The 27,478-nt window shown below is 42.3% G+C and overlaps 1 protein-coding gene across 1 annotated transcript in view; it reads left to right on the forward strand.

The window, feature by feature from the left end:
* The first annotated feature begins 242 nt into the window (after window positions 1–242).
* Window positions 243–27,478, forward strand: part of LOC138297146 (adhesion G-protein coupled receptor F1-like) — a 236,413-nt gene continuing 209,177 nt past the window's right edge. Inside the window, exons 1-2 of the mRNA XM_069236636.1 lie at window positions 243–297; window positions 12,070–12,228. Coding sequence (XP_069092737.1) covers window positions 12,198–12,228 — 31 coding nt within the window. The 5' untranslated portion in view covers window positions 243–297; window positions 12,070–12,197. The remainder of the gene's footprint in view (window positions 298–12,069; window positions 12,229–27,478) is intronic.

Here is a 27,478-nt window from a genome sequence, read left to right on the forward strand (position 1 = left end):
GAATAGGTCTCATGTTTCAGGAACTGCACTTTTACGTTATTGTTTCAGCATTCTCAATGATCAATACCTATTATGTGAATGACAAACATCAATGGAAGTAGGTAGCGAGAAGATGATGCTTAAAATATGGTAGTTATGATCTATGTGATGAAAGCTGTTCAGTTAAACATGCAATTAGAGTTATTATGGAATGAAAAAAAAACATATTTCATGTTCACAGTAATTATGGTTTCTTTCAGAAAAGCAGTGCTGTGGGGCCAAAACAGAACCACATCTTTGTAAGAACAAAACGTGATGGTACGTGCAAACAAGGTTCTACATTACTGCAAATAGTTATGCAAACAAATCCACTAATGTCTAATAATTCAAAATTTCTTGAATTAATTACAAATCTTGCCTGAATGTCTTTTTAATTTTCTATGATAGGGTTTCAGTGGTGGGGAGGAAGAGAATGCGGGCTGCATGTGAAGAGATAATGATGTGCAAATCTTGTAGGTGATTTCATAGACAGATGTTCTTGTGTAAGTGTGTCCTCCTGTAGTGTATGGTTCCCAAAATATTTTTCGCCCCTAGGTTCAGCCTAAGTGCACAAAAAGTACATACTGAGGTTGAATTCTCCGAGCTGATTTACAAACTGAAAATCTACATATTGTATGTACTCAGCTTTTACGTAGTATCCAGGGAAGCCTGCAAGTATGGCAGATTTTCTGCAGTAGTTATTGTAGAGTAAGGATGTAATGTGGCTGTTTCTAGGGGATGGGAAGAGAATTGGCATGTAAACAGTTTGATCCATCATCCACCCACAGAGTGGGAACTTTGTGATTATCCATAAACTTTATGTATGACCATATACATGGTTCCTACCCTGCAGACAGTAATCTTTAATAAATGCCTAATGCTCCAGGGAGCCTACCCCCGGGGCTGATTTCATGAAGGGAGGTGGGGGCAGCATGACCAGTGTTCCCAACAGTGAGCTCAGGTGTTGGTTTCTCAACTTGTATGTTGTTGTGCCCTTTATGCTTGTTTTCAGCAAATTTTTTGCTTGCTTGATTAGTCACACATACTTATATAAGTCAGTACTGGTTTGTGGGTGGTCAATATGTGAGGTGGGACAGACATTCAACTCCTTATTCAACAAAGTGGTTTTAAATCCATTAATTTTCTTTGTGATAAATTTATAACATTTATTGCATTCATCATTTGTTCTCCTTTCGCCTGTCTTCTCTGGTTTGGACTCCAGGTCTGTCTGGATCCCTTCCATATCCTGCCTCACTTTGTTTTCCTCCTCTTGTCCTACAGCCCTGCCTCCTTCTTCTTCCTTTTGGTATAATGCAAGATATTTCCCATTGTTGTTGTTGTAGTGCATGTTCATGTTCATTTCGTGTAGAAAAGACAATTTGTTGTCCCTATGGAAATGATTTGATGGCACTTTCCTTTTACTCGTGTGCATGTCTGGTATATTTTGCATATATATATATATATATATATATATATATAGTTTTGGCAAATTTATTAACCCAAGGCTCACGCGTCTCTACCTGTCGGTCTTCCTCAGAGCCACGTAGACAGTGAAAAACAAGCCCCAAGTACTTTAAAGAAAAGTCAACCAACACATGTGACAAACATAAACAAAATACTTAAAGAGCAAAAAAACAATGCCTAATAACTTCCATATCAGAGCTCCAACATGATTAAATTACAAATCAATTCACAATCCTCAATTTTCGCACATTAACAATGATGCTTTTCAAAATTGATGTGTATAAAAATGTACCTGATTTAGAATAAAACATCAACAAAAGCATATCACATGGCCAGTAGCAAAATCGTTTCCTATAATCAATGAATCAATATGAAATTCAATTATAAAACCCATTAAAATGTCAAGTGACATAATCATTAAAGCATCAAATAAACTTATAGGAGCATAGCACCAGCTATACCAACATTAAATAAGCACCCACAGCCATACATCGCAGTTGAAGGGGTATCTCCAGCAATTACAAAATCAAAGTATATTTATCATTCATAAGGAAACAAAAAAGTACTTTTACAATTTTCTTTTTTTCAATATTATCTAATAGAGGAAGGAAGATAAAAAAAACAAAAATATAGATTTTATTAGTATTGTTCCTTAGAATCCATTCAAACAATATGAACAAGCATCTCCTTGTCAGAGTTAAGGCCTCCAGGATGTTTACTCACAAGCAGAATAATGTATTTTGATTCCAATTCCCTGAGAGTTCCTTCTCTGTCACCACCTCTCGGAGACAGTGGTACTCTCTCAACACCAAAAAAGTAAAGTTTCTGATTATTGGATTCACAAAACTTATGCCAGTGTCTTGCTATAGAGCAATTTAAATCATGATTTTCAATTGCATGGAAATGTTACAAAATTCTCTTCTTGAGTGCAAAATCTCTATTGCAATTAATACATTTATTGATGGTACATGTTTTTCCTGTTGGCGATGGTTAATTCTTCTTATTAGTATTATGGGTGTAAGCTTTACATTTCCCACACTTAAAAAAACATTTTTGATCTTTAAGCCAATTACCCATGCCTTCCTGTTCGGGAACAAAATGACTATGAACCAGACAGTCCTTTAGAGAACTACTCTTTCTGTATGTAACCAAAGGATGGGGAGTTACAATCTTCCCAATCACCGGATCTGACTTCGCCAGATGCCAGTGCTTCCTCAAAATACCTCTGACCTTGTTCGATTAATTGCTAAATGTAGTGATTAATCTAATCTCATTTTGGCCTTTATCTCTTGTTATTGTTTTCCTTAAATCCAGGAGGTTTATTCCAGAGTCCCTCCAGGATGATGTTTTTGCAGGGGAGCTGTTAAACTTAACACAGGATCTGTGAACAACATGGGAACATTAAGGGATGGATTGAAAACCACTATCAGAGGGATGTGTTTTGCTAAGCATAATAGGATTCTAAAAACCTTGCAGGCCCATCTAGACCACTTAGAGCCAGAGATGAGTGACACTATTGTAGACTCAACCACAACAGAAACCAGGCCCAAGGACAAACTCACAGAATATGCAGAAACTGCAAACATAGAAGTCAAGTCAAACGAGGCAAATATGCTTGAGCATGGGTGTATGGAGATGGGGAGCTCCCCGGTAGGTCCCTTGCACACCAGATTAAACACCCCTAGGCAGCAGATAATATCACTCAGATCGTAGGTGAGTGGGGCAGCACCTAATATGATATACCACAGATCCTATCCTAAGCACATTCCAAACATACTATACTAACTTGTACTCTTCTAGAATGGCGCCTCACTACAGGTCAGTGGAGGAATACTTGGAGGATCCTTGGCTGGGTTGGCTCTCCTCAGTGAGAACTACAATTCCTGGCCCAGCCCTTCACACAAGATAAATTAAAGGAACTGATCTTGGGCCTTCCCACTCATAAAAAACCCCAGCTTGCGACTGATTCCCTGTGGAATTCTTTAAGCACTACCAATATGTACTGGCCCCAAACCTGCTAAAACTACTTAAAGAATTGTGGGAGGCCCACATCCTCCCCCTAGCCATACAGGAAGTTGTTTTGGTCATGCTCCTGAAACCAGGTAACCTAAACCAATGCTGCAACTTGTAGCACCCACTATCCTTACTTAATTGTGACAGTAAAATCATCGCCAAATTAATCACAAACTGCTCGACCCTCTTGGTCCCAGATCTTGTTTGTTCAGATCAGTCAGGATACATGGATGGACTGCACATAATCTGCAAACTTTATTCACCATACCGGAAGTAGAACCAGAACAGGATGCAGCGGCAGACTTCCTGGGCACCACTAAGGCATTCAATTCTGTAGAACGGGACTGCTTGTTCACTATTCTCACAGGATGGGCTTTCTGGGCACCTTCCTGGAATAGATATAGATGCTTTATACTGCCCCAACCACCAGGCTTTGAATTAATAACACACTCTTTGCTCCCCTTGCCGTCTCCAAGGAAACCAGACAGGGATGCTGTAGGAGGCTGGCCTGTTGTGAGGTGGGTACCTGTGGTAGTTACACATTATACCAGGTACAGGTATCCCTTATTAGTGTAGTGCAGTCAGTCTCTAGAAGCTAGGCTCTCTAGAGGTAGCTGTTGATGAGCAGCCAAGGCCTATCTACGAAACATGCAAAGCTCATGCAATACTAGTCACACTTAATACTTACACACATGAATGAAAACACTCAGCATTAAAGGTACTTTATTTTGGTGACACAAATACCAAAAATACCGTAGAGCCTATAATCTCGTAGGAGGTACGTAATACACAAATTATGCACACTAGTATTCAGAAATAGGCATTAAAACAGTTAGAAAACAGTGCAATTAGTGAAAATCGCAATAGTTAGAAATGGGCCTGGGGGAGTACAAACCATATACCAAGAATGCTAAAGTTGGTCCCCCACCTAGGCAAGTGTAGTGTGTAGAGGGGAGCTGGGAGTGCTAGGAAAGCCCAAAGGTAAATACCACAACCCACCCCAGTGACCAGGGAATCAGGAGTAAATCACAGTAAGTTTCCCAGAACACACACAGAGAAGTAAAGAAGAATATTGCAAAACCCAGAAGAGACTGCAAGACACGAACAGTGGATTCCTGGACAAGACGACCCGTGGAAGAAGGAGACCAAGTCCAAGAAACACAGAAGAGTCCAGGATGAAGGTGTAAAAGGTGAACCACCGGTGAAGAAGAAGAGTCAGCACTGCACCCAAGAAGACGAAGTCCTGTTCCTGTAGCGTGCAGGTGATGTCCCACAACGGATGGAGGATTGCAGTCGGGTTTGTGTCATCAGAGTCCGCCAACAAGCCTTGTCACATGCAGAACTCGCGTTTAATGGAAAATGCTGCTGCTGGGGACCAGGAAGGACCAGGTGGACTCTACCCAGGAAGACGAGTCAGAAGCGGCCCTCAGCAACACAGAGAGCCACAGAAGACCAGGCAATGCTCACAGGAGTCCCTCAAGATGGGGGACATTAAAGTTGCAGAAGAGGCCCATGCAGCACTATCAGAAAAGCTCTCACCCCATCGGAGAACCACTCAGTGAGCTGTGCATTGCAGGAAGGAGTACTGGGGGCCATAGCTGCAAGATGCACAAATATCTTGGAGGAACGATGCTAACAAGCCTTGGCAGCAGAAATGACGCAGTGCATGGGGGTACTGTCCTGCGTGGGGAGGCAAGGGCTTCCCTCCACCAAAGTTGGACAGTTGGAATAGAGGACCGTCGGGAGCACTTCAGTCTACCACCCACGATAGAGGATCCATGCAGCTCAGCAGGAGAGGGGATTCACGCAACCGATCGTCGACGCAATTGGTGCCTGCAGAAGCAGGGTAGTGACTCCTTCACCCCAAGGGAGATTCCTTTGTTCTTCTAATGCAGGCTGAAGGTGGGCTGTCATAAGAGGATGTACAACCGGGGAAATGTTGCAGTTGCTGGAAGGAGCCGGGGTGACAATGTTGCAGAAGGAGCCTTGCTTCTTTGTTGCAGCTTGTGGGGTCCTGAAGAGGCCAGATGCAGTTTCTTCAGTGAGAAGTTGAAGTGGAAGATGCAGGGGATTCCTGCTGGAGTCTTGCAATCTGAATCTGAGGAGCCAGCGAAGAGAGAGACCCTAAGTAGCCCTGAAAGGCGGATTGGTCAGCTAGCTGGGTGACCACCTATCAGGAGTGGGGTCTGATGTCACCCGCTGGCACTGGCAACTCAGATGCTCCCACAGTTCCCTGCCAACCTTGAATCCAAGATGGAAAAAGCCAGGGACCCTCTGGAGGAGCTCTGAGCACCACCCCTGGGGTGGTGATGGACAGGGGAGTGGTCACTCCCATTTCCTTTGTCCAGTTTTGCGCCAGAGCAGGGACTGGGGGTCCCTGAACCGGTGTAGACTGGTTTATGCCAGGAGGGCACCAAATTTGCCCTTCAAAGTATTTCCAGTGGCTTGGGGAGGCTACCCCTCCATGCCTGTAACACCAAAGGGAGAGGGTTTAACACATTTCTCCCAAAAGAAATCCTGTGTTCTGCCTTCCTGGGCTCGAGCTTTTCAAGCAACAGAAGGGCAGAAACCTGTCTGGGAGGTGGCAGCAGCTTGGGCTGCCTGGAAACCCTCAGAAGGCTGGAATGGCAATACTGGGCGGTCCTCATAGTGAGCTCCCATAGTGTATGGAATCATAGAATCAATGCTTGCAAAAGCCTTGGGGTATGATTCCAACATGTTTGATACCAAACATGCTTATGTTCTGAGTTACCATTATGTAGCTGGACATAGGTAGTGACATATGTCCAGTACACTAGTAAAATGGCATCCCCGCACTCACGAAGTCCGGGAAAATGGGCCTGGAGTTTGTGGGGGCACCTCTGCACACACAGGTACTTTGCACCCTGCCCTCTGGGCTAGATGGTCTGCCATAGGGGTGATGTATAAGTAACCTGGTGTAGTGAAAAATGGCAGAGAAAGGGTGCTTGCACCTTTTCACGCAGGCTGCAATGGCAGTCCTGCAGAAGCCTTTGCAAGGGCTCCCTATGGGTGGAAAAATATATGCAGCGGCCCTTAGAGATCCCCAATGCCCTGGCTACCTAGGTACCATATATTAGGGACTTATAATGGGGCACCAGTGTGCCAATTGTGGGTGAAATACAGACGTTTGGGAGAGAGAGCTAAATCACTGGGGTCCTGGTTAGCAGGATCCCAGTGAATACAGTCACACACACTGACATCAGGCAGGAAAAGGGGGGAGGTTAAAAATGGGAAAGAAAGAGAGTACTTTCCTACTGGTACCCTCTATCTCCAATTTTATTTGCCCTGGCCCTAGAGCCAGTGGCATCCAATCTATGGCAGAACTAAACTAAATATGCCATTTCATATTCCTCACAATAAATCCTCATTTCTCTATACATAGATGATATGACCCTGTACTTGAGGCGCCCGAGTTAGAACCTTAATGAGATACCCTAAGAGTATTTGCATTTTGGGAAGTTGTCTGGGATAAACATTAACTAAAATAGTCTCAGATAATCCCACTAATGAGGAACATGCACCGCTTCTCCCCCGATTTCCGATTGGAGTGGTGTAAGGGCTCAGTGAAGTTCCTGGGGGTGTGGATGAATTGAGATATAGACATCGTCCTGTAGTAAAACTATGCCCAATCACTATGTAGAATTGTAGAGCAGATATCTTGATGAATCACACTCCCCCTGCCACTGGCCGGGCAAATGAGCCTCATCCAGATAAGCTCTTATACTTGTTTATCTCCATCCCCTTACCCCACATATAGTGCCTTCTTATACACATCAGATCCCAAATGATGAAACAATCTCAAACTAAGTAGGAGCTCCTCACACTCCCATTCCGCATGGGAGGATTTGAAGCCCCATACCCAAAACTGTACTACCTATGTGCTCAGGCACACATTGTGTACTACTGGCTGCTCCCTGACACTTACGTCCTGTATGTCGAAGTTGAGACTGACGCAGTCAGGCCACTGCTCTGGCGAGCACTGCTAGGGGCTCGGCCAGCTTTACTCTTCAAACATGGCCCCAGTGACGTGCACTTCCAGAGCTTAAGGCCTGCTTGGCAGGTATGTGGGCTCTGTGCCCCTATATGCACCATCCCTCCCTTTCTGACACTTTCCACAAATTCTGGTCACCCATGACCAAAGGCCATTGTTCAGTTAGCAACAAAGTGCCTCTATAAAAGGGGGATCTTGAACCCCCGGCACACAATTCATACTACAGAAGAATTCCTAGGCACTGCCAGGCATACCTCCCTCAACTATGTTCTTTACTTTTACATAAGAGGAGCTCTTGGTATGCATGACACGTGTTTCCCGTGAGAACTGGTCACATTTCAGGCATTTGAGTCACTCCAAATGGACCCCTTAACAAAGCAGTTCATCTCCAAATTATATTGTGCCTCCCAGGAGGATACCATGGCCAGAACCCACATTGCAGGAACCCAAAAGGAGCCGGAAATAGGACTGGAAATACCAGACAAAATGTGGTCCTTTTCCTGTGCCCTGGTGGGTCCAATGTCCTCCAGCAGCAGACTCCGCATAACACATTATAAATATCCACAGAAGGCCTATTATATCCCTTCACAAATGTATACAGTTTTCTTAAGAAAACCCTTTACTTCACCCATTTTGGTTCCACGGATGCATAATAATTACATTTAGCATGAGTCTGCGATACAGTTATGACACACTGGAACTATATGCTCTTTACACTCACTGCTATGATTGGTCACGAGGTGCCTGGGGACCCAAGGACTGCAGTATTGGATTGGGTGTGGGATGTCTCAGTAGCTCACAGAAGATACACTGCCGTGGCATTGTTGTTAGCACAGAGACAGATAGCCTGCTGTTGGGGCCAGGGGATATCGCTATTCACCCAAATACAAAACATGGTTGAACTTCCTAATACATTGCAGTGAACTAATGGACATTCTAGCCATATCTCCTCAGGACCAATGTGCCGATCAGACTTAAACAAGCTAACACCTCCAATTCTGCAGATAAATGGTGATCTAGTTGGGGCAGGTTCATAATGGTCATCGCCATACTAGACAGAGACGCAGGAGTGATGTATTAGACTGCCAAACCAACGTAGTGTGATAGGAGAGCCTTAATGTATTGCTAGAATATATTCATAATGTATAACAATGTTACAAAAATGTTGTTATGCTGTTGTATTGCTTGTTGCCTGTTGTTTCTGCTAAACCTAAATATAATTTAAATTAACACACATGATATTAAACAAATATAGAAACATAAAGAAGCATTCAGACAAATGCAGAGCTGTAATCTTTAAAAAATGGTTCTATTATATGTCAAAAATAGTCAATACACTAACAATATAGTCAAGACTAAACTCTCAGTAAAGAGTCATATATAACACTTCAAACACACGAATAATGAAACAATGAAGAATTGCTATGATATAGGCTGTAAAAAATCACATATCTACTTATATTGAGAAACACTTGGGGCCAATTCACAAAAACATTTATGAATATAGGAAGTAGTGCAGCACAAATTCTCTTTTGCCTACTCTTAAATGCCAAGAGTACACAGTGCTTCCTATTTGTACTAACTTAGTAAGTGCCAATCGCTGAAAGTGGATTTTCTCATTGTTTAGAGCAGAGATAGAGCTAAAAGCAAACCCTGAGTAGGAGGATTAGTAGTGGAGTTCTATATGCTAAAGCGCTGCTTTTTTGCCACAATCAAAGCCTGTATCGGCCACACCCTCTGGCCAATATTAAATGCTTCAGTGCTTTTGGTCTGATTCAGCACTGGACCTATTCAGACTGGAGTTGATATTTTTGATCCCTGACTACCTGTATATAGCTTTTTGTGTACCTTAGGCAAACAGGCTGCCTACCTCTCCGTGGCTGCCCCCCCAACATTACCCTGCCTCCTGGTATTTTTGAACATTATGTACTGCCAGACCACCCACCTCAGCTCACTCCCATGGAACTTGGAATTGGTGGACTGGAGCCTCTTCAGCTCTGTTGCCCATGTGGCCATGATTTTACTGTCACATTTGAATTAGAGATGCCAGCAACACTCAACTCAGTATGTTTCTGTTCCTTCATGGACATAGTAAGCCGATGTCTTGCAAAATGACAATAAATAAAAGTTGCAAAAAAATTTTTTATATGGCCAGGGGATGGGATCACCTGGGAGTAGATAAAGGGTCAGCAAGAGGGGCAATGCACCACCCCTCTGCGATTTTAGATTGGGTCTGGGGATGGGGTTCCTGGGGCCTCAGTGAGCCTCGGGAAGGAGGCCATGCACCCCCAGACCCTTTCAATATATAGGTCTGTCCCAGGGTATGATGTCCCCTATGCCTCAATGAGGCTCGGGGAGAAGGACCATGTACCCCCCCAAATATTTGCATACATTGACCCTGGGATCTGACTCACCTCAGGGGTCACATTACTTTAAAAGAAAATGGCAGACCCCATTTTGTTTTTACCCCCCCCCATGATCTTGCAAGAGTACTGCGGGACCAACACTTTTTTTGTTTTGTTTCTAGCCCCTCCGTCTGTGGCCCCAATTCCCCCACAAGGAGCAGGAGAGCAGGGTATCACTACCCGCCCCTAATATTTTTTTTTCTTATTGTCAGGACAGGAGACTAAGCACCAGGTGAGCAATAACATTTTCTTTCATGTTGCACCCAGGCAATGAGAACACTCACTCCTGTGGAAACCTCTCTCCTGGGGGAGCGAGGTGGATGAAGGACAAAAAGCCCCCACCCCAATCGAGAATCCCTCGAATCCAACCATCCAAATATACAAATATTTTGTACCTTAATTTCTCAAAAACTACTGAATGGATTTACACCATGTCACAAAAAGCAGTTTTTCTGGACCAATATCTAGCTTCCTGCCTAACGTGGAGTAATTTCACAGTTTTCTTGGTAGAGCTGTTTAATAACGTTTTGGGCCCTCCTGTTTTCTCTGCTCTAGCTTGCGTATCACCTTGAACTTTCTATGAAGAAACTAGGTGAAAAGAGCACTTTTTGGGAAAGTTTTGTGAAAGTTCATAAAATGCCGCCCAAGTTATTAGGAAGACAAAAAAGGCATTCCCTATAGAAATCCAGACCTAAGTATATTTAACCAGTGGTGACTGCCACTGGGTAATATATATAATTAATTGTTCCACAATACCAGCGGCTATGTTTTTTAATTTAAGAAGATGAAAAAATGTGCATACATTTGCAGCTTGTAGGAAAATGTTCAATATTTATGTTCACATTCATTCAAAATAATAGCTTCAGAAACGTTCACAATGATACCGTACCAAACCTACATTGGTAGACAGAGATATACTTGAACATCTTTGAGGCATATCAGATTCCTCTTCATGGGGGAACACTGCTGTTGATGTTATTTAATATATTTACCTTCAAAACAAATGGGGAAAATTTGTTTAAAACTCATAGGGGAGTTTTCATTTCCTACATATGTAGAGCATTTAGGAAGAGTTGTTCCAGGAGAACAAAGCTGTTGATGCCAGGTAGGATAATAGAATGCATGTTTCTAGTTTTTGCTCAGTGTTCACATCTGCTATTGACAGGACTAGGCACCTTAAATCTCTCTTATAATGGCAATATGTTATCAAAGTTGCTGTGACAGCGGCAGTTCCTCTGTGGGAGCGGATGAGTGTCACCCCCCCCCCACACTGGTGTGCAGAAAGCGTAAAAAATTAAATGGTAATAAAATGATTTTAGTACCATTTTGTTTACGTTTTCTACCAGCAAATAGAGAGCGAGGGCAGGGTTTGCAGCAGTGAGAAGTGCAGATTTCACTTTGAAGTTGTGCATGTTGGTTTGGCCGGCTACCTTACTATGGCCAAACCGACATGTGCAATTGAAACCTCTCCAACCTGGCTGTCTTGGACACAGCATCTTGATTGGATGAGGGAGTTGGCTGTGGGCTTCTCACTTGGAGAATGTGCTGCAACGGTTATGTGCTGCCGGACATCAGGAAGGTAGGTTTTTAAAAAAATATTTATATTAATGGGTATGTGTAATTATGTGAGTGTGTTATTTGTTGTGTATAGTGTTGTGTATATGTGTTTTTTACCCCTCCATTGTAATTTGCCACCAACCGCCACTGTATTGTGAGGCAGATTTCTAAAACAATTTTGTGGGAAACTGATATAGAAGCATTGCTAAAGGGTAGACTATGAGCTCTATTGTCAAACCGTTCTCTAATTTCAAATATTGTGATTTTGGCTCCTATTTTTGTAATTTATGTGATGAACGTTGGACTTGTACATAGGTATCACTTTCAGATAGCTACACCAAAATGTGTTTTGTTTTTTGTTTTTACTCAGTATAATGTAAATAATAGGGTTTTGAGAAACATACTTAAAAGTTTACAGTTTATTTCGATTAAAGATGATGGGTCCAGTTTATTGATGTGAGGCTATTGGTGCTGGTTCTAATAGGTCTTTCAACAAAGCCTAAATGGTCTTGTGTAATGGTCTGTTGCATTACTGCTGCATTATCTGAAAAACAACATATTAAAAATAATCACCTTCTAATTATTTTACACATAATTCAGGGCAAAATATTGTTTTGGAATATGAGGCGGAAATTGATGTTATAGTGCAAAATGAAAGCAGAATAAATGATGTGAAGAATTTCCTGAGGGCTCTGAAAAATTACAATCTCTCAGCCAGTGATGGAAGCATGAATATCACCAGTGCGGACATCACAATGGGTAAGTACATATAGCCCACCTTGGTGTATTCCTTAAGCTAATAAACAGTTTGCAGAGGCGCAGTAGGGTGTAGTCAGAGGTTTTGGTATGTCTGAGGAAAAGAGATTTGCAGGTAAGGACTTGTACATTGCTTTGCCAACTGTAGTTTTGTATATAGTTTTGTATATATTTGTATCTGAATGCATAGCGTTTATCTGTGTATACATTGTATACTTCTTAGATTTGGCTGAAGAGCCTTAGCTGTCTTCCAGGCTTTTGTAAGGAAATACATTCATAAGCATAAATGTATGTTCAAAAAGCAGCTTTTGGTTAGCCTTCTTGAGTGGTTGGTATGTTTGAGTGTCCATCGTATTGTTCTTCCACCGAGGACAACATATAGAATAGGGCAGTGGGTCACCATACTTCATTCATTGACTCCATCTATGAGTGACAACTCTGTGGCTGATCACATATTCTTCAAAATCAGTGTGTTTCAGCACCAGGGCTGGTGGGCCAGTCCTTCAGTTTTTCATTTTTCTCTCTCATGGATCCCCGTTTATTTATTTCCTTCTACCTTTTTAGGTTTGCTTTAGCCAAAACCTTTTGATTTGACTAAAATATATATGATATATACATACAGGGGGTTTCAGCCACCTCTCTTCACCTATTGGTCTGTTGTTGTGTCATTCACATTTTACTTGTGCCCACTATATCATATAGCATAGGGCAGTGGGCTAGCCTACATAAAGTATTTGTTAATTTCACTTTGAGTGATTGCATATTACTCTCTCACAAGGAGCACATCAACACACAAGCTAGTTCCCTTCAGTGCCGGGGGTTATGATTTTACTTTATAATTACTTTAGTGTTGCCTTGTGTTTAAAGCCTGATGTGATAACAGTAACTTCTGATGCACATTCCACCTTTATGAAATCCCATCTCCTACTAATGCTGTTGTAAATTCCTTTGGCGTTTTTTGCTGTTCTGACTGTTGCTTTTTCAAAGCATACCAGATTTTGTCCCTTTGAAACTGTTCCTTAATAGGTTATCCTCTTTCTATGTTTTTCTTTCTCTTCTTTTCTAATTTCTAACATTCCTTCCATTTTCCTTTCTTCTTTCTTTCATTCTTTCTTTTTTCTTCCTCGCTTTCTTTCTTGCCTTCTTTAATTTTTGCTTTCTTTCATTTTTTTTTTATTTCTCTCTCGTTATTGCCTTCTTTCTTTTTTCTTTTCCTCTTTTCATTTTTCTTTCCTTTGTTTTTTGTTTTTTCTTCTCTCATTCCTTTCTCTGTTTCTTTGTTTCCTTTTTCCTTTTTTCCTTCCTCTTTCTTTCTTACTTTCTTTTTTCACTCCTTCTTTTTCCCTTTCTTTTATTCTTGTCTTCTTTCTTTTCTTCTTTTTTCCTTTCTTTCCTACTTTCTTTTTTCTTTCCTCCTTCCCTTCTTTCTTTCTTGCTTTCTTGCCTGACTTCTTTTCCACTTTCCTTTCTGCTTTTCTTCTTTCTTTCACTTTCGTTCCAAAAACCTGGAGCAAACAAAAGCTGTGAAAATGGCGGCCTATGCCAGACCTATTGGCTTTGCCTATGCTTGTTTATTTTTTTATTTTTTCTAATTTAATAACACCTAGCAGCTCCACACACAATACTTCCACACCACTTGCTTGTCCCTCATTTATTTGGCAGTAGCATCATGTGCAACTACTTCTTTTAAACCCGGAGACAATCTTGGAATAATATTATTCGTAGTTTAGCATTGTTTTACCATGCCATGTTCAGAGGCAACACGTTGACCATCTTGCGTTCGGAACACAATGATACATTTAACACAATGCCATTGCAAGTTTTTCAATATTTACTGAGCATCCAGCTTGGAAGAGTATTACGTTTATTGTATTATTAGTTTACTCTTCTAAGATTGCTGACATATTCCTTGTAAATATGGTGGCTATTTTGGAACTTTCTAACAATGATATGTATGCCCAATGCCATTTCAAGATAACTGCCACTGATATTTTAAAAAGTAGTACTTATTTTTATTGCAAGGATATGCTCACCCTCTTTCTCCATTAGTTTTTTTTTATTTTTTATCATTTATTCTAATTATTTTGCATATTGTATTGTATTGTAATAGTATTTACATAGCGCATACTACCCCTGACGAGGCGTCGAAGCGCTTTTCTGCGAGTAGCACGCTACTCCGGAACCCAAGAGGAATTAGTGGTGGGTTAGTATAGGGAAATATGAGTTCATTTTTTTTATTTTTATGGGTTAATTTGAGCAGAGGATATGTGAGTTTATTAGTTGGATTGACTAGAGTAATGCGGAGGGAGGGAAGAATCCAGAAGTGTTAATTGGGAGTTTATATTAATAGGATGAGGCTTGGGATGAGAAAAGGAGAGATGGAGGAGGGAAGAGTCTGTGGAAAGGATTAGGGAGATCATAGTAGCAGGATGGGTTTTGGATGAGTCAAGGTCAGATAAATGAGGGAAAATTTATTAGGGTTGTTTGGAAGATCATGGTAGTAAAGTAAGGTTTGGGTGAGCTAGATGCGGAAGAGGAGGAAAGAGCTTAGGCAGGGTAATTTTGGAGATGTAATTTTATTTATATATATACTTTTTAAATAATTATTTTATTTTTCTATATTTATTCATTATTATTATTATTTATTTAATGTTTTTTTTAACTTTAATTTACTGATTTATAAATTGAGTTTTATTTATCGATTTTATTTTATTTACTTTATTTAGACACACACATATATGCATATATATATATATATATATACGTATATTTAATCGTGCGTAAATATACATTTGTCAAACAAGTTTAAAGAGTATGTGTGTAATTTATTGTTATGACACAGTAGCGATACATATTTCCTAAAGACCTATACATATCTAGAATAAACACATATTCAGATTAAAAATATTTATCAACACAGGCATACGCAGTCCATTGCTGTTTGAATATGGCGGTTATGAAGGAAAGAGCCACCTCTTGAGTAATCTTCTGAAGACAAGATAGTTATCCGTGGGTCTTATATTTGGGGGTAATGAATTCTATAGTTTGGCTGCTTGAACGGAGAAGGATGTATGGTGTTCTAAGGCGGGTTGCCAATCTTAAGTGGAGGTTTCTTTGTTGGATGTATTTGGTTATTTTGTTTCTGATAAAAGGCGGTCCTGTACCATGTATAGCTTTGTGGGTGATACAAAGCAGCTTGAAGGTGGATCTTCTGGCAACAGGTAACCAGTGTAGCGCTCTCAAGGCATGGGAGATGTGGGCTTGTGGCTTTACATGTAATAGTAGCCTGGCAGTGGAGTTTTGAATACGCTGGAATTTTTTTCATAATAGATAGAGATGATCCATGGTAGAGGCCATTGGCATAATCCAGTTTGGATAGCACAAGAGATATAGTAGCCTGCACCATGTGTGGAAATCTGAGGTGGGGAAAGATGCGTCGCAGAGTCTTCAAGGTGATGAAGCTTGTTCGTGCTAATTTGTCCACTTGGGCATTCATAGTTAACTTGGAGTCCATGGTAATTCCGAGGTTTTTAACTTCCTTGGATAATTGAGGAGGTGGTCCGAGATCGTTAAGCCAGGTGCACAGTGGGTCATAATTTTTCTATTCACCACATACAAGTATTTCTGTTTTTGGAGGCATTTAGTTTGAGATGGCTCCAAGTCATCCATTGATCAACAGCTCTGATGCAACTGAAGATTTGTGAGTTTTCAATGTCTTTGGGCCTTCCAATTTAAGTAGTATTTGTGTGTCATCTGCATAGTTGGAGCATGCAAGTTCAAAATCATTGATCAGTTCTTGTAATGTTATCATGTAGATATTGAAAAGCAAAGGTGAGATGATTGATCCTTGGGGGACCCCTGCTTGTGTGAGATAGTGTTTGGATGAGAAGGGGGGAGAATAGATAATATTAGTTCTGTTTTGAAGGTAGGATGTAATCCAGTCAAGAGCAGTCCCTTCTATGCCAGCTTTGAATTAGGATGTCATGGTCAACTGTATCAAAGGCAGCCGAGAGGTCCAAGAGAAGAAATGCAGCAACTCCATTTCGGTTGACTGTGTTTTCAAGATCATCTCAGATTGCTATGAGTGCCGATTCAGTGTCTCTTCCTGGGTGGAATCCAGTTTGGTAGTATGAAAGTACGGAATTGTCTTCAATGAATTGTGACATCTGGGTGAATGCTGCTCCTTCTATCAGTTTGCTTGGAAAAGGTCCATTTGTGATTGGTCTGTAGCTGTTGGGGTCCTGTGGGTCTAGGTTTGTTTTCTTTAATAATGGACGTATGTATGCCTTTTTCAGGTCCTCAGGAAACGTTCCTGTAGTTAAAGAGTTGTTGATGATTCTTCTTACAGGTGTGGCAGCAGAAGTAGATAAAAGAATGTTCTTGAAGATGTATTGGACAAGGGTCAGAAGGGCAACCGGAAGGCCTGCTTGCTTTGACCAAATCCATAAATTTACCTTGTGATATTTGTTTGAAGGACTGTAGAGGATGGGTTGGTTTATTCTTAGAAGGGATTTTAGGAAAGGGATTGGCGCTGATGGTTTTCTTCCTCTTTAAATAGAAGTCCATTGTGTCTACCTTGGTTGTGTAATGAGTTGGCAGTTTGTTTGTGAAATCTTGAGTAGTGGGATGACTTCCTTCCATGCATTTAGGCTTTTGAAATTCATGGAGAATTCTATGAGATTCTTTGGTTGCAGATTCAGCATTTTGTATTCCGTCTGAGTAGTAGCTTTCTTTTAGCTTTTTTGATTGATGATTTGTATATTCTTTTAAGTTTGTCTAGCTGCAGTTTGTCTTGAATGTTGTTTGTTTTGAGCCAGGTCCACTGCAACCTTCTGATTTGTTGCTTTATCTTTGTAAGTTCTGTGTTTCTCCATGGTGTTGGTTTTCTTTTGTCATGTTTAGTTTTTCAGAGTGGTACTAGTATTTCAAAAGCTTCCTGTAGCCACTCATAAAGTTTTGGAAAATAATTAATTGTATCTAGATTTGGGTTGTTAGTTTTGTTTCTAAGTCATCAAATTTGAGTTTGCTCCATGGTCAATATATGCATGTACGTAAGTAGTTGTGGGGCATGTTGATTTGTGGTGTTTTATGTCGGAAAGTTATCAGATGGTGGTATGACCATGTGATTGGCGTGATGCTATGAACGGTAACCAGTTCAGGCTTAGTAAAAATGACATCAAGGATGAGTCCAGCGATGTGTGTGGGATTGTGTACAATCTGATGTAGGTTCAATGCGCCTAGGCCAGTGGTGATAGCTTTTGGATGGGGCATATTGAGTTTGTCAAACCAAATATTTAGGTACCCAAGAATCCATAGGTTTGAGTACAATGTAATAAGGTATAAGACTTTATCTAGAAAAGGGTCTGGGAATGTTGAGTTGTTAGGTGGAGGTCTGTAAAGGAGGAGAAAGTTTCAGGAGGAAGTTGGAGTAGGGTGGCATCTGGTGAGGATGGCTTCACAACCTTGTATGGAAATGTTGCCTGTTTTACAGAAATTTAATGCTTGTTTGAATATTATTGCTAGTCCACCTCCTCTCTTGCCTATCCAGTTTTGTGTGATGGTTTGATAGCCAGTAGGAACGGCTTCATGCAACACTGGGGCCATGTGATCTCCCAACCATGATTCTGTTATGAATAGTAAGTCAGGTTGTGTGTCTATGAGCAGGTCGTAGATGTGGTGCTTGTTTTCTTAGAGTGATCGGGCATTTGTAAGCTGGCAGTTTAGAAAAAGTGTGTTAGTGGCAGTGTTGTTTTGTTTAGGAAAAGGGTGAGCAGTATATTTTGAGCTTGTAGCAGGTGTGTTGTTAGTTGTGATAACTATGTGAGGGTTACAATAGTCCTGTTTTCAGTACAGTGCTCCTCTTCCAGCATGCACAAGAGGCATTTTGTTGGGTCTGTGTGTGTCGGTGGTGGACTTGGTGGCTGAGAGAGACATGAACAGTGTACATTTTTTTGTAGGTTAGCCTTATTATGTGATAGACAAGGGGATGCGAAGTTGTTGAGAGTGGCATGTTGTTTATATTGTTTGCGTCTGTTTAGTGTGGAAGGAGTATGGGTTAGGGGTGGTGAAGGAGCAAGTGGATCATAATGTAAGGCTCTAAATTGCGCAATGGATGAGCGATGGGTGAATGAATGTTGCTGTGTTTGGGTGCTTATGGTAGATGTATGTGAAGAGTGAGAAAATAGGGGTAGAGATATGTCAGGATTTGTATTATTTGTGTAGTCATGAGGATGGAAGTGGGTGTGACGGAAAGTATAATGAAAGTTTGTGTTATTTTGATGTGCTGATGTGTGTGGTCTGTATTGTTTTTGTGGAATAGTTAGAGGGGATATTGATGTAGTGGTTTTCTGTGAAGGATTTGTTTGGGAGTTAGTGCTGGTGAGTGGTATTAGAGTATTACGGTGGTGTTGATGTGTTTTGGAGTGGAATGTGAGGATTGTATGGTTGGTGTAATTGATGAAGAAAGTGAAAGGGTGTTTGTGGATGGTGTGTTGGAATGCTGGGTTTAGGTAATAAAAGGGGGTCTTTTTGGAGTAAATAGAGGATAGTGCTGGTGGTGTGTATGAACAGCGAGTGTGTACCTGGATGGCTGAAAGTAATGTATAACATGGTTTTGTGTTGTGTGGGCGATGGAAGGTTGTGTTAGTGGGAATGGACAGAGTTGTGTTTGCTGTGAGAATGAAGGTGTTTTACTGTTGTAGTGTGGTGGATATGTGTATAGGTGTGGAATATGGGGTTTTGTCTTGGTTGATGACACGTTGCAATCTGTATGAGGTCAGTTTGTGATTCAAGAGTTGGATGTCTTTGCTGATAATGTGTTTGTATGTTGATGGATGTGTAGGGAGTAAGGTCCCTTTTGATAAATGGCAAATTGGGCAGCATTTCTGACCCTAGGCCTGACCAGTCCCAAATATGCCCAAACAGGCAACTGCCCTTGTCCACTCCACCTTTAGCCTCGACACCCTGGCTGAGACGCCCTGAGACCTAAGCTTAAATAGCCCTACTGGCCAATAGAAATCTAGGCCAAACCCCAACCAATCAGATCGATAACCCTAAATCTCACAACCAATGTGAGACCCAACCCTATTCACCAATTACACCCCTAATCCTGACAACCAATCACAACCTCAATCCTGAAACTAGAATCCAATAGGAAATACAACCCTACTATCAATCACAAACCCAACCCTAAAAACCAGGAGCCAATAGGAATTTCAACCCTACTGCCAATCACAAACCCAGCCCTAATCCCTAAGCCAATAGAAAGACCAACCTTAACAACCTATGACAACACCATATGCAACAACCAATAGAAACCTATATAAAGGCCTAGTTAACTGAAGCCCCAGCCCCTGTGGGATGGGAGGAGGGAGCTGCTGCTCTATTCAGAATCTCCTTGGATACAGGCAGGCTGAATCTACACTTCCAAGCTAGCAGAGTCTACTTTCCAGGTAAGGGAGAGATTGTAAAAACACTGAAACTCTGCTCATCGCGCACTCCGAAAATTGGCTTTTTCAAGGCAATACAGGTGATGCAGAAACACGGAAACAGATTAAGCAGTCTCCTAAACACACCTTGGTTAGCCACTGAGGTATGTGTAGCCTTTTTTACTTGAAAAAGGAGGGGGGCTTTATGCCGTCTTTCACCACAAACTAGGAGGGAAATTTCAAACAGTCACGGCTACAAACAGCACTTTTCGAAGGCCAAGCTGCCTGAAACACAGAGAGTCTACACTAAATAGGCATGGGTAGCAGTAGAAAACACTTTTAAACAAATAATATTTCCCAGAAAAGTCTGGGGCTCCTTCCCTAGGTCTCCTAGGAATCCTTGTTCACTGGGCTGTATTAGGGTGCAGGGAAAAAGCTGGGCTCACAAAATGGAGGTGGCTGTCTTGAGGTTCCCTCCACAAACTTAAGGGGCCAGAGCAGGTGTGGGAGGAGGGCTCAGGTGGCCTGGGACTCAGAGAGCCAATCAGCTAAGCCCAGCCCCTGTGGGAAGGGAGGAGGGAGCTGCTGCTCTATTCAGAATCTCCTTGGATACAGACGGGCTGAATCCACACTTCCAAGGTAGCAGAGTCTACTTTCCAGGTAAGGGAGGGATTGTAAAAACACTGAAATTCTGAAAATTGTCTTTTTCAAGGCAAAACAGATGATGCAGACAGTTCCTAATCACAACTTAAATCGCAGAATCGGATTAAGCCTTCTCCTAAACAGACTCTGGGTTGCCACTGAGGTGTATGTAGGCTTGCTTGTTGAGTTTGAGCATGTTTTTTGGGGGTGGGTGGGTGAGGAAATGAATGCAATATTGAGTAAAAGGGTGGATTAATTAATTATGAAAGCAAGGATGAGTGACAGATTTCATGTGTCATGAGTTATTAGATGCCTAAACTCATCAGTGACTAAAAAGATACTCTCAGGAATAAATTTGACATATTGGTATAGCCTTTGCTTGTGTTCATATTTGCTCATTGGCACGTGCATAATTGTGTTTTTACTGATTGTAAATAAAAATAAAGTAACCTGGAACATAGCCATACTGGACCCACCGATTTTAAAACATAGGCTCCATATTTCCATTGAAATCAGTAGAACTGATTAACTTGGTTAAGTAGGGGCCATAAATAAATCGCTGGAATAGGAGGTGTGTGTGAAATGAGTGATCCATACTCTCCTTAGGGAGGTTTGTGGTTGTTCTCACTCCGAGGAAATGTTAGATGAGAACTGGAAAACTTGTGTTCTTTGCACCACATAATTCACATACGTTTTTGGCATACTAGGCAAGCTTTCCCAGCATCTGAGTTGTCTGGATGGATACTGCCCATGAACCTTTTGAAAATAAGGTGCCAAATGGTCGATTTGTCTGAGCGATTTCTCTGACGAATGACTCGAGCTGCGTGTATTACAGGAACTTAAAGAAATGTTGGCATTCAGTGTCACGTGGCCTCTTTTATTTCAAAGTTTATATAGTATCTTCCTTCATGTCACTTTTCTATCTTGCCTGGTACATTCTCAGACATTTGCCAGGGGCTGAATTTCTACTTGGGAGGGCAGGGTTGGAAAATCAAAAGTAATGGAACTTTCCCATTCACAATCCAAATACACCAGGGTTCGACAAATTCTATAGGCTCAGATAGCAAACATATTGCTCTAGTGCATGAAACATTCAGGGTCAAATAGATATTTAGATATTTGATTACACAACGTATATAACGTCCAGCACATCTGACCTTTGAATACAAAGACAGTGCAAAATGACACGCATAAATGTCTTGTTTTCATTGTTATTCTTAATTACCACTTGTAACAGACACAATTAGACATTAAGCTAGAGCATATTAGCACTTTAAATGATGACTGGCACACCTGCCAACTCACACAGTGCTGCCTTGTGTAACACTGTATCAACACACTGACATGGCCAGAGGAAAAAGAGACTTGCTAAAAATGGCGAGTTTGAAACCCTTACAAAAAAAAATGTATCCAGCTTGTGAATGGAGGTGTTTCACTCCTATGTTTCTTTGCAGTTTTGCATGTTCCAAAATGGGAGACGCCCTAGGTGTAGTTTTGTGCTGCTGGGGAGGGAAAGGTGGGAAAGGTCTAGCTCTTCAGGCAGTGTAAGAGCAGCAATGTCCAGCCCCCTCCAGGGATCACCACCTGTTCACATGTAGCACCACATAGTGCAAATTAGTATATAGGTTTGGCAAGACTGCAATGCAGTTTTCATAGAAGTCCCCTAATCCAGATAATTTGCAACAAAGTGGTATGCAGAAGGCCCAAGGATCGAGACATAAGAACAGAGTTAAGAAGTGCAGAAGACTTGATGAGCATCAAAAGAACAATAACGTTCTTCAGAATTCATTACAATGCATTTTTAATGTTTTGTGCATGATCCAATTACCTTTATTTCTGAAATAGAATTTGAAAGAAGTGACACCTAGATCTGCCCTAGCATCAGTCTACATTTTTTTAAAGTTATTGCTTTACTTGTTTTAACTGAGGAAGAACCGCTCACATCTTTAGTTTTAAGTGTGAGACGAGATGATAGAGAATATGCCTGCCTGCATAATTCAGCATGGGGGAGCAGAAGAAACGCCCTCCCACTGAAGAAGAACCAATCCTTTCCTTCTTTCCACCCTGTTCCCTACAAAAGAGAAAGGCCTCATAATGTTTACCACCTTCTCCAAGCAACAGGTGTATGCATGAGGATTTGGGCCTGTTTCTTTACCCAGAAGTGACATTGTTGATGGTATGGTAGTGTGCTGCTCATGGCATTATTTGTGGTGTTGTTTCTGGCATTTCTGCTGCCTCGTGATATCCATGGTATTGGTAGTGGTAGTATTAGTGATTGTATTGGTGTAGGTGGTATTGGTGGTATTTATGGTGATGGTATTGTTGCTGAGTGGTATTGGTGGTGGTGTGGTAGTGAGGTGGTATTGGTGTAGGTTGGCATAAAGATGGTAGCATTGCTGGTCATGATATAGATGTGGTGGCATGTTATTTGTGGTTGGGACATAGGTATTGTGTTTCAGGTATTGTGACTGACTTTACTGGTTGTGTGACACTTGTGGTTGTGATAAATTAGGTCCTGCCTTTTGTTATCTCCCTAGATTTTCTCTTTAGCACTGCCTGTTTTTTATCTCTGCTGTAAGTCTCACAAACTAAATCTCACTCACAGTAAGCTCTACTGTAAGGACTTTGATTGCTGACAGCCAGCACTCGCTTTTTAAACTAAGGCCAATTGCTGTGCGCCTGGGATAAGAGGGTCTGCACTGGTTATAACTGATCACATGTGCACACCCATGTGCACCTGTGTGCGGGCTAAGTAAAAGGGACTACTAACTCTGTGTGGTATCTGTGCAGAGACAACCTGTCACGGATGAGATGTGTAATAAATTAATTTAACATGGCATACAACTAAATATTCGGAATTCCTTTTCATTGGGAGTATGTAGTGCTTTACTGTTTACACAATATAGATGAAAGCTACACCGAAATGTCACCTTCACATTGTCTCACCCTAGAGACAAGGTCAGTGTCTCTTTCTATAAGTATCAAAAGGTTCAGAGTATACATTTATTAATTTGACAATATGTGTACTTCTTCATGTAATTTGAGTGTCGCAGAATTTTTCTTGCAAAACCTGGACATCAAAAACCTTCTGGACCCCTCCCAATTGGGATTTCACACCGACCACAGCACTGAAACTGCCCTGATCACTGCCTCTGCAAGACATCAGAATTCTCTTCAGCCAGGGAGAAATGATGACCCTGATTCTCATCAACCTCTCAACAGCATTCAACATCATATTCCACCACACCCTTACCAAGAGGCTACATCACATCAGAATCCAAGGAAACACCCTCAAATGGACCGCCTCCTTCCTCATCAGAAGAACGCAAAGAATCTGCCTACCACCTTTCACCTCAGGACCCAAGGACATCATCTGCGGTGTCCCTCGTGGCTCATCCCTCAACCCCATACTCTTCAACATGCACATGACCCTCTGACCCAACATAGTTATATCCCACAAAATGAACATGCTATCCTATGCAGACGACACCCAGTTGATCCTCTCACTATCAGAAGACCCCTCCACTATGAAGGCCAACTACAGCAGGTGCGTGACTGGCATCGCCACTGGATGAAAAAGGCCTTAAACTTAATATAGACAAAACAGAAGTGCTGATTTCTGGGGACAATATCTCCACGTGGAATGACTCCAGATGGCCTTCGAGACTTGATCCAGCATCACCTCTGACAAACAACGCACACAACCTTGGCATCCAGGAGGACAGCAAGCTCGCCATGAAAAAACAGATCAATGCAGTTCCTTCTGCCTGCTTCCTAAATCTTCACATGGTCTGTAAGATCTTCAAATGGCTCCCCTGTAAATACCAGGCAAATCTTCACCCAAGCTCTAGTCACCCGGTGGCTGAACTACAGTAATCCACTGTACGTAGGAATCACCATGCACCTCCTGAAGAAACTGAAGACCATTCAGAACTCTGCAGCCAGGTCATCCTCGACCTCTCCAAATAGACCCACATCACCTCCTATCTCAAGAAGCTCTACTGGCTCCCATTCAGAAGAAATGCCAATTGAAGATGCTGATCCACACCTATAAAGCCCTTCACAAGCCTGAACCAGCATACAGCAACCACTGCCTGAACTTCAACTGACCCTACAAACCTCTGCTCTCCACCTCCCTTGTGCACCGCCTAGCATCTGCCAGGGCAAAAGTGGAGGACGCTCCTTCTTCTACCTTGCAGCAGAAACCTGGAACGACCTCCCCCTTCACCTGCGCACCTCATCGTCTCTTCTGTAATTCAGAAAAGGACTCAAGACCTAGCTGTTCAACTGATCTGAGCCGTTTGCTCTTAATGCCTGGATACCCTCACAGGTGATTAGTGGTGCTCCATAAATCACCCCAATTGAGATTTGGTATTTGAACTATCCTGCTGAGCCCAGTTAATTACTTTGCTGCCAGCAGGTTGACCAACACCTCTCCCATACAATAGGCCATTTTGGAGAGGATTTACTTGCTTCTATGAATGGAAAAGGGTGGGGGAGATCACTCAAGGGCTGATTACTCACTGACAAGCCAAGGCATACCCTGCCACAGAAAAACAGAGGGAGGCAGCCGGACCTCTGGCACAACTCACAGGAGGGCACTTTCTTTGACTTTTTGGAAGGAAGGCAGCAGCTTGTTTAATCGATCTAAGACAGAACTGAAAGCTCTAGAGGAACCATAGCTGACCAAGAGTTGATTCTGCCATCTTGCAGTACTCATGTTGTTGTGTTGCCTCTCATTATAACAATGAGGCTGCTTGGATTTGGGTGGCAGCACCACTGGATATTGGGGGACTGAGTCCAATTCCACACCGTATGTCAACTGTCAGACTAACCCTTCGGGCCAGCTGGCAATACCTCACCAGTACCCAAGAGTAGAGGTGATTTGTGGCAGTCGTGTGCGTGACATTCTGATTTCTCAGGGAAATCATGGTGGAACACATCTTTTCCTTTCCCCTCAGTTACATTTGTCTCACACATGCAAAGACAAACAGAAGCTTGAATTGGTTCAATTAATTTCATTGAATCAACTACATTCAAGATACAAAAAGGCATGTACTGCAATAATAAGGATAATGAAACATAATAATATCAGAGCTGCAACGAAAAAGTGAAACATAAGAAAAGTCCCATCATAGTGTCACAATGCAAGGGCTTAGAATTCCTACCTACACGACTAAAGTTCTATACTAGAGCATAGCAGTGTTAGCCCTAATTTGCCTTTCAGGACCTCTATCAATCAATCAATGAGGAATGTGTAAAGCGCACAACTCACCCATGAGGGTCTCAAGATGCTGAGGAGGGGACGGGGGAGAAGTAGGGGAGGGGGTGCTGCTGCTGCTCGAACAGCCAGGTCTTGAGAAGTTTCCTTAAGGTAAGGAGGTCTTTGGTCTGGCGCAGGTGGGTGGCAAGAGTGTTTGACGTTTAGGCGGCGAGGTGCGAGAATGATCTACTGCTGGTTGTAGTTCTGTGGATGCATGGAACGGTTGCAAGGGCGAGGTCGGCAGGGCAGGGATGCCAGATCGGGATGTAGAAGGAGAGTCGTCTGTTGAGGTATTATGGTCCGGTGTTGTGCAATGCTTTGTGAGCGTGGATGAGGAGTTTGAAGGTGATTCTCTTGTTGAGCCAGTGTAGGTCTTTCAGGTGGTCTGTGATGTGGCAGTGGTGGGGGATGTTCAGGATGAGGCATGCAGAGACGTTCTGGATGCGTTGCAGCCTCTTCTGGAGTTTGCCCGTGGTTCCTGCGTAGAGGGAATTGCCGTAGTCCAGCTTGCTGCATTTGAGGGCTTGGGTGACTGTTCTTCTGGTTTTGGTGGGTATCCATTTGTAGATCTTTCAGAGCATACGGAGGGTGTTGAAGGAGGAGGAGGAGATGGCGTTGACTTGCTGGGTCATGGATAGTGAGGGGTCCAAGATGAATCCTAGATTGCATGCGTGGTTGGTGGGTGTCGGAGTGGTTCAGAGAGTGGCAGGCCACCAGGAGTCATCCCATGCGGAGGGGATGGAGCCGGCGATGAGGACTTCCGTCTTGTATGGGGGATGCCATAACTGATTATGGTATTATCAAAGAGGGCTGTTGAGCTACTGAGAGTCTTCTCCCATGTAGGCGGAAAAGATGTCTAGTCTCAGCAGACAGCTGCAATGAAGCGAACAGCATGCAGTGGCAACTTCTGGCTGGAATTTCCCTCTAACGTATAGGAGAAAGAGAGATGTTTTATAATAAAACATCTGATGTTCTAAGAAAACTAACTGCCCTAACAGAAAAACACTTATCTTTCCATGAAATGACGGGGAACATGATGTTCTACTTTGTACCAACAACATTATCATGTACAGACTTGAGCAAAGCACAGAGTGAAAACAATTTCTAAGCAGAGTGTATAACAGATAAAAGAATAAAAACATCACCACAAAATAAAGCTTTCACTAAAATAATAAAATTAATTGTGTTCTAGGCTAAAGGGCACAAGCTGCAGGCCTATGGCTAAAATAGTGTGCCCATAAAATGCTGCTAAAATAACCTCTCTGCAAGGTGGTATGTCAGTGGTGGAAGGATGAGGTGGCATATCTGAATTCAGCAATGTGGTTAATGTTTAGCTTTGGGAGTTCAGATAGGGAGCGTAACCTGCTGTGAGGGTCAAAGGGTGTTACTAGAGGAAAGCCCTGGGTGACAAACATTTCCAGGATTCCAGACAGAAGCACAAACCTTGGGCTATGCATAGCACCCCACTGCTGGAAGGAGGTAGCTGGGTGCTTAAGTTGCATCAGTAGTAGGAAGAGAGGGCTATTAAGGGAGGGCAGGCCCTGAGTTCTCACTCACTGGAGGAAGAGCAGTTGAAATCTATCTCCAAGACATTGGCCAAATTTAGATGCCAGAAAGTTTGGAATAAACACTTCTGGTAGCTGGAGCATAACAATTCACAACTTTCACAATACCAATTGGCCCACCGTGGCCAGGGAAATGAACCATTGTTTGGCTTGCTCATAAGCAGGCTGTCTGGTGGGTTCCCAGGGTTGCCAGGCCAAGAAAATCTTATCCGCATTGAGGAGTCCCTGCAGGGAACCCCTGGGGAGCCCATGGCTAAGTAGTTTCCACCTGCGGACCAATCAGATTTAAATATGGCATCTTCCTGCATTTATTACTAGTCACCTTTGAGGAGTAGGAGTACTGCAATATGCTCCGC

Source organism: Pleurodeles waltl, chromosome 5 (assembly GCF_031143425.1).
Source record: "Pleurodeles waltl isolate 20211129_DDA chromosome 5, aPleWal1.hap1.20221129, whole genome shotgun sequence".
Lineage (NCBI taxonomy): Eukaryota > Metazoa > Chordata > Amphibia > Caudata > Salamandridae > Pleurodeles > Pleurodeles waltl.